General features: G+C 40.0%; 1 protein-coding gene across 3 annotated transcripts in view; it reads left to right on the top strand.

The window, feature by feature from the left end:
• adam22 (ADAM metallopeptidase domain 22) overlaps window positions 1–13,484 on the top strand; it is a 133,693-nt gene that overhangs the window by 87,819 nt on the left and 32,390 nt on the right. For all 3 annotated transcript variants that reach the window (XM_057833949.1, XM_057833948.1, XM_057833950.1), the window contains 4 exons: window positions 3,175–3,341; window positions 4,966–5,050; window positions 5,183–5,273; window positions 7,938–7,989. In XM_057833949.1, coding sequence (XP_057689932.1) covers window positions 3,175–3,341; window positions 4,966–5,050; window positions 5,183–5,273; window positions 7,938–7,989 — 395 coding nt within the window. The remainder of the gene's footprint in view (window positions 1–3,174; window positions 3,342–4,965; window positions 5,051–5,182; window positions 5,274–7,937; window positions 7,990–13,484) is intronic.

Genomic DNA, 13,484 nt, shown 5'->3' with positions numbered 1-13,484 from the left:
TTGTAGCGTGAATATCAATGTTGGATTATTCATTTGTGTGCTTTGCTATCGAAATGTGACCGGCTGCAGGGTCGCGACTGTAAGCCGATCGCTTCGTGAAGCGGCGGTAAAGGTTGAGCTTTTTTGTCTTGCCCTTGAGAAAGAGCATATGAAGCAAATCGACTTTGGAAAGTTCCCATTGATTTCCATGTGTGAGTTGAATTTCCCTTTTGCTCGATATGGCTACAGAGAGGAGGCCGCAATCGTAGCATTTGCTTCAAGTGACAGCTCATAAAACGTATGGCTGGTGGGCAGCCCACGCATGCACTTGTTCTGGCCTACAATGCAGTTCTCAAAAGCAAATGAAACCTCAGCTGAACTTAGAATAAGACATCATCATATTTTGGCCCTCAGATGACTTTATACAACCCCTGGCAAAATTATTGAATCACGAGTCTCGGGGGATGTTCACAAAACTTTTCTCATTTAATTTTCTGGCTTGAGCCCTTTTAGGGTCAGTGGTCATTACAGACGACCGCTATTTGAAAGTTGACACTAAAGAACTTTAAAGAGCAAGGACTATTATTGGTCATTTAAAAAAAACTTAAATATTTTTACAGTGTATATTTACATACATACACATATACTGTATATGGCGGAAAACACTCAGGTGACTTGAAGCTCCGCTCTGAGACCCCCAATCTGGCCAAATTTCAAAATTGGCCTATATGCATGTGTGATACGTCATTGGAAAGCTTAAAATGTCATTTTTCTGGGGGGGAGAAATTTTTTTAAAAAGGAGGGCATTTAAAAAAAAAAAAAAAACTAAACCCTAACTCGAGGTAAGAGCGTAATTATAGACACCATGATTTTAACGAGATATTATAGCGCACTAACCTTGTTTCGATCCAAAACTCAGTGTAGCATGTCTCACCAAGTGTCAAGACACAGCTGTGAATGGCCACAGCCGGACTTTTTGGGGATTTTATGGGTGAAACACGGTAATATAACCGAGATTTTCTTTTTCAAATATTTACCCTTTTAAGGATTTTTTTTTTCAATTTTTCTTGGTTTGGATCAATTATTTATCACCTAAAATATCAGGGAAAATGCGACAGTAATAAAAAAAAAAATACAATCAAGCGATAGTTATGAGATAGATATCCGTGACCTTTTTATAGACACAAATTTTTTCATGGTGACGTAATTTGTTTAAAAGTTTAAAATAAGCAAGTGAATAATTTTATAGTCTTTTTTTTAACTAAATATTTTTGTGGAATTTTATTGTCATCATCATCGGTATCATTGACAATCATTGACAATTACAAAATGTGATATGATTTGCCCGAAGGAATCGAAGAAGACGACAAAGGCGGACGAGATGAAGCTTATCAGTTTTCCGTCCCCCATACAACTAAAGACGCACATTCAGGCATGTAACATACATCAAAACTATAAAATAACAAAGTCAACAATCTGGGTTTAGTAACTAAGCGTCCAGACAAGCAGCTCGATTAATTTTAGGGCGTACAAGGTTATGACTTTGTCATGTCCCTGACATTTTTGCATCTGTTTGCTGTGGAACATTTTGTTGTGGCTATGTGTGTGACGTGTTATCACAGCTGGTGTGAGTAGTGACTCAAAATGCTTTTCTTATAAGTCTCTTAAGATACATTGCTGAGGTGTACATGGTGGCAACAATTGGCGCACACAAGGTCACTGTAACAGTTTCATCAGACTTGACTGTATGAGAAAATCAAACAACATGCTGTACATATTTTATCCATATACTCAGTAAACTAGACATTTGAATCAGGAGCTCGGTAGACACAGCAGATAATTATGTTTTTACAATTGGGGATTAGGAGTTAATTGTAATACATTCCAGGAGAGTTTCAATCATAATCGCAACACCCCCTCCCCCCTTAGATGCCCGATACTTTTGTGTCATGTTATATCCGTGCAAATTAAAGTCAGAGCCTTTGTTGTCTTTAGTAGATAGATTCTTGTAACTCCTGCCGTTGATAAGTTTCAGTTTACCGTCCACATCCACGAGTTGTTATACTGGTCGGCTGTGTAGTATTTACAGTTATCCAGCTATTGTAGTCAATTGGTCAAGACTCGTATTAGCTTTAATCTTCATATCTTGCAATCAGAGACCCAGGTGTTGGCTATTTTCCCAGCTTTCTTGAGTTGACGTGCTTTTCTTGTAATTTCGGCATTTCCGCGAGTCAAGTTGTCATTCAAAAAAATCTTCGACCCTTTCAGGTGGCGGCGCTGGTTAAGCAGGGCAGTCTTGGTCTTGTGGTCTGCCAGCTTCATGAGCACCGTCGCCGGTCCTCTCCCCCCAGATGGGAGCATCTGGATGTCCAGCGGTTCCATGTTTATTCCATACTCTTTCAGCTTAGCAATTGCCAGTTGCACCACTGTGTCGCCTGAGCCAGGCGTCAGTTGTAATCCAGAAATGATGAGCTCATTTGCGCGTCGGCACTGGTCGAGATCGTCAGCCAAAATTTCCAGCTTTTTGATGCGAACATCTCTCTCCTCGACCGCTTGCTTGAGTTTCTCATTTTCAGCGCAAATTTAATTTGAGCTCTCTGACGATTTCTTGATTCTGGTTTTGAATCAAGCTAGTTAAGGAGACCTCCAACTTCTTTATGGAGGATTTTATTTCATCCAAGTCTCCAGGTTTCACATTCTTTGGAGCCATACGGGGAGTCGAGCTTGCTGGCCCTGAGTGCTTATCGGTTAAGATAAGAGAGTGCTTCAGAGTGCATCTGTACGTGGCGAAGGCTGAGCACACATATTAGACCGCAATTAATGATTCTAAGCTAAAAAATTATAGACATTTTGAATAATAAATATAATTACTTACCTTCTTTTCATGGCTGAGTTGAAACAAAAGCGGTTGCGTGGTTGTTGTAAATGTGGGTCTCCAGGGTAAAACGGACAAATTAAAAATAGCTGTGGCAGCTTGCAGTACCTTAGTTTATTATCACAACACTGCTTTTTTCCCCCGACAGTCAAATAACTAAGTGAACCTCCTCGAGATTGACTATTTCTTGATTTTTTCCCCCACTGTGGTAGATCTGAAATTGTGTGTGTATGTCTTTTTTTTTTTTAATCATACACGATCCTTCTTTTTGGTTCCCCGAGATCAGACACATTTTAATCATCTCACTTTCATTTTCTTAGATTTTCAAAGAACAATTGAACACCCGCATTGTGCTTGTCGCTATGGAAACATGGTCTGCCGACAACAAATTCAACATCGACGATGACCCCAGGGTGACTCTGAAGGAGTTCATGAAGTACCGCAAAGATTTCATCAAGGAGAGATGCGACTCTGTCCATCTCTTCTCGTGAGTGTTACTGTTATTTTGAAAATGAGTATTTGATAGTATGGTATATTTCACATGTAGTACCAAAATATGTACCATATTTTCCACAGTATTATACGCATTGGAGTATATGATGCACCTTCAATGAATGGCCTATTTTATAACTGTTTTCATATATAGGGTGCGCCGCATTATAAGGCGCATTAGTAGTAGTAGTAGTGGTGGTTTGGTTGTGTTATGCATCCACTAGATGGAGCTGCGTTAAAGGAAATATCATGACATTAGTAACCAAATTTTGATCCATATACAGGGTGATCCAAAAAGTGGAACTTTTTAGCAATCCAAAAAAACCAAGAGTGCTGGAAAAAAATACTGTATAGTAATTGAAACCTTAAAACATGCAAATTAAGAGACAGTGATGGAATTTTCACTTTTTAAAAAATTACTTTCTTTAAATGGCGTCCTCCTGTACGAATGCATTCTTGAAATGTGCTGTTGAGATTCCTCATTGATTCCTCATCTGAGCTGGAATACTGAATTTCAACCTGAACTCGCCATAGTTACTAAAATGGCACACTGTTTACTTGCTCAAGTGCTGCCAGTTGTCTGCCTATATGCTAAAATTCCCGTTTTTGTTTTTAAAGTGGTCAACAGCAGATTTCAAGTATGCCTTCATGCAGGAGGACGTTGTTTAAAGGACAAATTTTAAATGAAGATTCCATAATTGTTTCGGAAATGGCATGTTTTAAGGTTCTAATTACTATGAATAAAATATTTTTCTTCCATCACTCGTGGTTTTATTGGATTGTTAAAAAGCTGTTTTTGGTTCACCCTGTTGTTGTTGTACCGTAATTTTCGGACTATAAGACGCTCCTTTTTTCCGTCATTTTGAATCCTGCAGTTTATAGTCCAGTGCAGCTTATTTGTTGATTTAGTAGGGTTAATAGGTAACACTTTATTTGACAGTGGTGCCATAAGACTGTCATAAGACCGTCACAATTGTGACATGACACTGTCACGGGCATTAATGAATGTTTATGACAGATTTCATTAAGTGTCATCCGGGAAATTTTGTCACTAACTCTATTTATGTTCAGTTTGGATCTTTTACATCCATTCAAACCTGGGATAATTTACCGGATGACACTAAAGGGCATTTGTCATAAGCATTCATAAATGCTCATGACAGTGTCATGTCATAATTTTGATGGTCTTATGATGCCGCTGTCAAATACAGTGTTACCGGTTAATATCTTTTGGTTTAAATATCCCATATTACAATGAAGACAAATACGTCTTATGGTCCGGTGCGGCTTATCGATGAATAAATGCCGTTTTCGTGTCAAATTTGGTGAGTGGCGGTTTATAGCCAGGTGCGCCTTAAAAGTCCAAAATTACAGTAGTAGCTTAATGCAACCACTAGATGAAGCTACACTAAAGGGAATGTCATGTCATGATTAAACAATATTGATCCGTATACAAGGCGCATCTGATTATAAGGCGCACTGTCGGCTTTTGATAAAACGGAGGGCTTTTAGATGCACCTTATAGTGCGGAAAATACGCTAATTTTCACACTAATTACACTACCAACGAGTACTTTTTGTACAAAATCCTATTAAATTCTGCTGTGCTGCTCTTATTAGGGGGAACCATTTTCACAGTGACTGGGGCGGTGCTTCCTACATGGGAGGAGTTTGCTCTCTCACCAAAGGGGGAGGCGTAAATGAGGTAACCTTCTTACTAACTGCATCTGATCGGAATTTTCTGTTCTCATAGCGCTGTATGAGGGATGATTTGTGATCGTCCCTGGCCCAACTAATTTAATATTTTTGTTGTTGTCCATTTGTGTGCCTTTATCAGTATGGAAAATCAGATGTGATGGCCATAAATCTGGCTCAGTCCCTCGCTCATAACATTGGCATTTTCTCGGACAAGAAGAGGATCATGAATGGTACGGTGCTCTATTTACACATAAAAAATGGTATATCTTTTTTTCACAGCACAACGTCATCAATATAAATAGTTACTATTATATTGTACATAACCTTTTACATGACCATATTAGGCCAATACACAAAAATCATGGAATTTTGGCTAGACAAATCTACAGAAATAAAACATCACATGTCCAAAGAGCCTGAACACCCTCTAGTGGAAAAAACGTATTTCTTACCATGATTAAAACAATCAAATCTCTGGTTTTATTGTGTTATTGCGTGACTTCTGACTGCAAGCTTGTGTGTAGTCATGTGACTGTATTGGTACGTTGATTGGCATAATGGTCTCATATGAGTATTGTTGCGACATCTCAGTGCTAAAACTGGAAGAGCCACTGTAGGCATAGTTGTATTGAGTTCATTTTGTCTACATTTATATCTAGTATTAGTCGAATTTTTCTTTCATCCCAGACAATAGTTATAGGTGGTTTATATACTTGACACGTTTCGGCGAACACCTCCGCCTTCATCAGAGAGTCACTGGTGTTGCTGTGATGCGTCTTTGTCAGCTGATGGATGAAGGCGTGACTCACCTGTCAGATTGACAGGCGAGTCACCATAGACACCACCAGCAGCATCAAATTCACCCATGCAGAAGAAACGGATCAATCTATAGCCTTTCTGGACGTAAACATACATCAAACAGACAATGACGACATCACATTAAAAGTACACAGGAAACCCACACACATCTAACAATACCTCCTATGGACATCTGAACACCCCACTATCCACAAACGGTGGGTAGTCAGAACACTACATGAACATATGGCAATAATAACGGACCCGTATGACAGAACACAGGAAGAAAAAGATATACAACATGCACTAAAAATGTGTCAGTATCCACAGTGGGCCATAGCAAAAGGTGCGGACAGGTTAAAAATAAGAACAACACAACACAGGGGGAAAGACAAAACAGACGATACAAGAACACAGAGATATGGTGACCTTGCCGTACGTGAGAGGAGTCACGAAACGTATCGAAAGAGTCATGAAAAAATACCACATAAACACACCGGTTAAACCACACACAACACTCTGCCAGATTTTGGTCCACCCAAAGGACAAAATCCACCCACAAAACAATGTAACTCCTTATATGAAATTCCATGCAAATCATGCATCATGCGGGGAGACGGGGAGGAGCTTCATTACAAGACAAACAGAAAACAAGAAGGAATGTGAAAAGGAGACAACAATGAGACAAACAAGGGCAATAAAAGAACAAACACAACAGGAACATCACAAATCAGCTACCGCCGATCATTGTAAAAGGGAACACCACATCATGGACTGGGAAAAGGCCAGAGTCATCCGTACCGAAGAACATCAGCGCTGGATGGGGGAGGCCATTGAGATCCGCTAGCGGGCCCCGAGGACCCATAACAGGGACAAGGGGGCGTACACACGCTCTACGACCTGGAACAGCATCCTCAAAGAGTGAAAAGTCAGCAGAGGGCATGACTTCCGCCTTCATCCATCAGCTGATAGAGACCCGTCACACCAACACCAGTGACTCTCTGATGAAGGCGGAAGTATTCGCCGAAACATGGCAAGTATTTAAACCACCTATAACTATTTCCTGGGATAAAAGAAAAATTTGACTAACACTGAGGCATCTCTGACAAAAATAAAGTAAAATCTAACTGTAGAATTAAGGAAAAAAATGTAATGACTCCAATGTAGCCCAAAGTATCGGCGTAAGAGTTTCTTCTTCACAAAGCTACTCAAGTAAAGTAAAAACAATGGTATGGTAAAACTTATCCTAGAAATAGAGTCGTCTGATATTAAATGGTGGCCGATAATATTGGCCGATAAAGGAATTTTAAAATGAAATCGGATTATATCGATATCGGTTTTTTATTATTGGTTTCAGGACAATATTCATATGGAAGTGCCTTTTTGGCACTTTGTACTTGCAATTAATCCCCCAAAACTGATATTTGCACTATTTTGATTTCAACAATAAACATAATGGTGCAATTTAGGCACTTTCCTTTCAGTTGAAGTTCTTTTATTTTTCACTGCTTGTTTATTTAGAAAACCTTGAGGTTGTTACATTTATTATTACTAAAGCATCCAGTGGGGCATCACAACACAATTAGCCATAATATGTGAAGTACACGACTGCATATATCGGATTTTTGGAGAATATCGGGATATCGGTTATCAGTTAAAAAGTCATTATCGGACAACTCTTCTTAGAAGTAGAATTTTTCTCCAAAAGTTACTCAAGTAATGGTAACAGAATAAATGTAACGTGTTGCTACTAACCTCTGACTACGATATATTTAAACCAAAAGACATGCAGTTTATTAGACTGCAAAAATAGATAAATAAGTCACATTGGATTATAAATAGCAGGATTCACAACATGGGAAATAGATAGATAGATAGATAGATTGTATTAAGACTCAAGGTCCAAGGTCCAACAGTACAGCAATAGATTAGACAAATAATAAAAAAATAAAATAAAAAAGAAATAGTAATAGTATCTTAATAATAGTCAGATATGGTCCGAAAATTACAGTAATCACTCAGGTCATTTTGATGATCGAACACTTAGTGCTATTAGCACTTTTTAATTTTTTTAAATTAATTTTGTTTTTCTTCAGGGGAGTGCAAGTGTGAAGATCGTTGGTCAGGCTGCATCATGGGTGATGCTGGGTAAGTAAAAATGCTCATAAAGATATTAAGTGGTCATCCAAAAACACAATAATATTACAATGTTAGCAGTCATTTTTGCATATCAGCATTGCTGCAACCCGACAGTATCTATTAGAACATGATTATGCTCTGTTCTTTTGTTGTTTTATGGTAAAGTTCCTGCAAATATAGTGTTCTTTCCAAATGTCATTGTAATTTTTTGTAGTTTGTTTTTGTAAAGATGAACACTCCCCCCTCTTAAATGTGTCTTGCATTCCCGCTCTATCCCAAATGGGACAGCAGGTGAGCAGAAGCTTGGCTAGAACATTGCTTGTGCTCTTCTGAACAACAGCCTTGGCAGAACGGTTGTCAGCCATCACAACCAAACTTCTATTTTTGTTCAAATGATGTGAAAGAATACAGTCTGATGTGCCTTTTGTATATACTGTCTGTATTTGGCATCTTATTGAACAGTAACTTTCATCTATTATTGTATTTTACACTAAGTGGATACTTCATTAGAGATACCTAATCTTCTATAAGATCCAGCATAAATATTCCGCCTTTAAAACATAGCACGGCTGGGTTCTGATGAAACTGATGGAAAAGTATTCATTCAACTATAGGCTTGTTTTTTCATGCGTCGTGTTACAGAAACGGTGGCAGTAGTTACAGTACAAACACCTCTCTAATATTGAAAAATGGGCCTGTTGTTAAGTGAATACCTCTCTACCAGTGTCAATCAAAACTCAAAATCATTATCATATTTGTTTTGGATGAGTTTTCGATGGATTTGTGCTGGATCTCATCAGCTTGTGCAGGTGTACCTAATGGTGTGGCCTGACTGTACATGTATTATTTGGTTATTAAAATCAGTGGAGACTCAGTTGAGCTTTATTTTCGGTATTTCCTCAAATAGTGGCTGCCCCTCTTTTATAGATGCAATACCCCGAGACAATTCCATAATGGAAAAATCCATTTGTACTAGTGTTGCACCGATACCATTTTTTGGCCCCGATACCGATACCAATACCTGGCTGTGCAGTATCGGCCGATACCGATACCATACCGATATCACCCCGTTTATATATATATATATATATTCTTTTGTTTCCCAAAGAGCTACATAATTGGATGTGAAATCATTGCTATCAAGACTTTGTCAGGCTGTTGCTTACCTTTGCAAAATAGGAAAAAGACTAGTACAAAGTGTAGTACAATAGTCTACTAAACCCTAGTAGACAATAGTTCAATAAACCTTTGGCTCTCAAAGGCCAAAATAGAGCTACATTTATGAAATTAATAAAACATGTATAATGCTAGCCCAACAGTAAGAAAGTAAAAGTAAATTCATAATAATAAACTCAGAATGAACTGAATAAACCTTTTTAAACCTCTCAAAGGCCAAACAGTGCAACTTTCATGATATTATTGTCACATTCTGCTGCTGGTTAGAGTGTGTCTTGTTGCTGGGCTGGTCATGGGGGCTTTCCTGACGTCGCACCTGAATCCAATGCAGGCTCATCAGCGCAGCATTTAAGCACGGGTGATCTCAAAGGTATTTTGCCTTGCTGATCGCCATTTGACATCTCGCACTATAGTCTCGCTACATTTGCCTGTTACGCCCCTGCATTGGGTTTTTTTCTGTTAGTGTGCTGCTCTCGTTTGTAAACCTATACCCTGTGCAGGTATTTGAGTGTTTTTATTTTGGCTTTTTGGCTCGCTGCCTATCGTCTTAGTTAACCTTCGAGTTTGTAGTATTGAGCTCCGTCGACCTGCTGTCACGGACTCCTTTTGTTATTTCTTCTATCCCGCGATCGCGTGTTATTTTTTGTTTGCAATCATTAAGCCCTTGTACATATCCCCCACTTGTTTTCTGCTTCGAGTTCCAACCTTGTTTCCGCATTTGCAGACGCTAACAATTATAAGTAATAATAATTGACCACAGCATCCCGTCTCTCTTTTAGCGTCCTTTTTTCGGGAGGGGGGAGTCCCTTATTTCTATTTCTGAAAGGTGGCAACCCTATTTTGGAAACAGTTCCCAAATTACTGCGGCATTTCTTTCAGTGAAACACAATAAAAGTAAAATAGACGTCATGAACTGACCAGAGATTGTTGCTCCGGTCCAGCGCCCTTCCTCTGGATACCACTCCTGCTCTTGCAGGCTCAAACTCGTTGTGTTCGTTCACATTTCGTCTCCAAATGTTTTATCAGGTTCGAGGTATTGAAATTGGCCAATTTAATTCCACATCTCGAAACTTTCAGGCCGCAAATCTTGCATGCAGTCATTGATTTTAATCGACGGGATTTCTATTTTGAAATACTTCCCGACCGCCGCCATTACTCCTGGTTTGTGTTTCCTCCATATGAAAAAGCGGCCTTGTCATTGGTTAGGAGTGGCTATTGGCCCGCTCTCATTGGTCTGGAGCAGGCCAATAGCGATAGTTGCTTGATGTTCACGTGTCATCACACAACACAGAGACAGAGTGTAGTGAGCGCCAGGAGGAAAAAAAAAAGGCTGCGGTCAAATGTTATAATATTGGACCGGTAAATGGTATCGGTGCCGTCTTTGTTGGTACTCGCCGATACCGATACCTCCATTTCGGGCTGGATCGGCGCCCCCTACCGATACCAGTATCGGTATCGGTGCATCTTTAATTTGTACATTTATCCTATTAATCATGAGCCTATCCCAGCTGACTTGGGTGTAAAGACTTCACTGTGGACTTGTCGCCAGTCAGCCACAGGGCATTACAACCGCTCACTCTACCATTCACACTGTCATCGAACGCATTGTCGGTGAATGTACTATCACCGTCAGTGGATAACCTTCAGTGACAAAGGCTGCGTCTACACTTAGACGGATAACTTTCTCCAGGGTATTTTGCCAACTATTTTTATACGTGTCCGCACTACGTTTAAGGCCCCCCGCTTCTGCAAGGTATGCCTGCATTTGCGCAAACTACGCATGCATAGAAAGGAGTAACCTCATGTGTTACGTCATTGCCCGCGTGGTTTATCTCTGAACCGGAAACTCATTACTCGCCGGCGGGAAATTTTGAAATTACTACACCTTTTAGACCAGGTGTCGGGAACTCCATTTTGTGATCACAGTTTTTTTTTTTTTTGTGAACGCAATTGAACGCGTCATGCGGGAGCGAAAGTGAAGGGAGAGCACGATCGACTTTTTTGAGCAGTCGCTGAGTTGTGATTGAAATAAATTTTAAAAAACAACTAAGGCCTGACATCGTTACAATCGATACTCAGTTGTGCTCTCACCACTTGGAAAATAACAAATAGAAACATATGGTGTGGCACTGTGTATATTTCCTGGAAGCCGCAACCAGGAGTGCTTGTGCATAACTGGCGATCCTGGAAGTGGCGACAGTTTTGACATGCAGAAATGTCATGAAAAAAATGATCGCGCACCTCTTTGACTGGGGTTACCACGCAGTTAACTTTTCAGGGTCCAATTTTCCTCTACTTATTTTTATATACTCATGTTCGATCGGCATTGAATTGGGAGGGGCCAGCCCCGCAGCTGGCTGATCGGAGACTTAACGCGGTAGACAAGCTCTGTAAGAAAACGCTCATCTCCGTGTAATCCGCGATGGGAGGACCACAAATGAGCACTGTATTGAAGCATATTCTTGCAACGTAGTTTGAAGGTTCAAGAAAAAATGTGTAGAAAAGAAAAGACGAGCAGGAATGTCACGTCTATATCATCCGCCTCCATTGTTTACGACGTAGTCATGCCGCACTAAAAATGGTGACGGCATGACGTCACTTCCTTTGAATCCGATTGTTGTACAGAGACAGCAGTCCATATTAACCGGTGGGTAATATTAGCCGGCTAATTTATCCATGTAAGTTCTTGCACACATGAGAGGCAGATTCGTGAAGCCGACATGCTGTATGGCCTAACTAATTACACATTTAAGGCCATAATCCCTCCTAGTGTATACGTAGCAAAAGTAGATATTAGTAAGTAAGTAAGTAAGTCATTATAGTTGCTTAACAAAAATTCCTTGTCTGTGTCCATGGTTACGTTGGTTACCAGAGAGCTGCGAGACTTATTTTCTTTATTATTTTTATCATTTCCTGTAGCTCGCAGTAAAAGTTATTTTTATTTTATTTTCACGAGATAGACATTTTAATACAGTGGTGTGTTGATATCAACACACACTGCTGATTCGATCGCTGCCAGCCCCCAAGTCACGTTGAATTGGACGTCGAGTGTTGTCAATGGCAGAGAAACATGCTCGCTGAATCCCAGGCATCACAGTTCAAACGGATTTGATGCCTAACACTGTCAGTAGCAATAAATAGGTTAAATAAAAATTTATAATCATGTTTTCTGTTATATTATCTGCTAACATGTGTTGCTCCACCATTTGTGTTGTAATATCTGCTACATGAAGTGTTTTTCATTGTTTGTTAAAGCTTTTTGAAGAAAAAGCTATGTGGTGGTTAAATGTTATTTTCTATATGTTTAGTTTGACAGTCAACTTCTTACAAGTGGTGGCAATTAAAAGCTTAAAGGTGCCTCTTTTTTCAAGAATTGTTCACTCACTGCCAAATTGTTGCTTCTTGTCAAGTTAGTTAAGTTCACTGCCACGTACAGTGCTTACAGTGAGGAGAACAAGTATTTGATACACTGCCGATTTTGCTGGTTTTCCCACTTGCAAAGCATGTAGAGGTCTGTAATTTGTATCATAAGTTCTCATCAACTGTGAGGGACGGAATCCAATACAAAAAAACAAAATCTCGTTGTATGATTTTTAAATAATAAATTTGCATTTAATTGCATGAAATAAGTATTTGATACATCACAAAAATCGAACTTAATATTTGGTACAGAAACCTTTGTTTGCTATTACAGATACCAAACGTTTTCTGTAGTCCTTGACAAGGTTTGCACACACCGCAGCAGAGATTTTGGCCCACTCCTCCATGCAGATCTTCTCCAGAGCCTTCAAGTTTCGGGGCTGCTGCCGGGCAACACGGACTTTTCAGCTCCCTCCATAGATTTTCTATCGGGTTTAGATCTGGTGACTGGCTAGGCCACTCCAGGACCTTAAGATGCTTCTTACGGAGCCACTCTTTAGTTGCCTTGGCTGTGTGCTTTGGGTCGTTGTCATGCTGGAAGGCCCAGCCACGACCCATCTTCAGGGCTCTCACTGAAAGAAGGAGGTTGTCAGCCAAGATCTGGCGATACATAGCCCCATCCATCCTCCCCTCAATACGATGCAGTCATCCTGTACCCTTGGCAGAGAAGCAGCCCCAAAAAATGATGTTTCCTCCTCCATGTTTCAAGGTTGGGATGGTGTTCTTGGGGTTGTACTCATCCTTCTTTTTCCTCCAAACACGACGAGCCGAGTTTAGACCAAAAAGTTCAATTTTGGTCTCATCCGACCACATGACCTTCTCCCATTGCTCCTCTGGATCATCCAGATGGCAAACTTCAGACGTGTCTGGACATGCACTGACTTCAGCAGCGGGACCTTGCGTGCGCT

This window comes from Corythoichthys intestinalis, chromosome 4, assembly GCF_030265065.1.
Source record: "Corythoichthys intestinalis isolate RoL2023-P3 chromosome 4, ASM3026506v1, whole genome shotgun sequence".
Lineage (NCBI taxonomy): Eukaryota > Metazoa > Chordata > Actinopteri > Syngnathiformes > Syngnathidae > Corythoichthys > Corythoichthys intestinalis.
The sequence above is the reverse complement of the archived record's forward strand: the minus strand, read 5'-3'. Positions and strand labels throughout refer to the sequence as shown.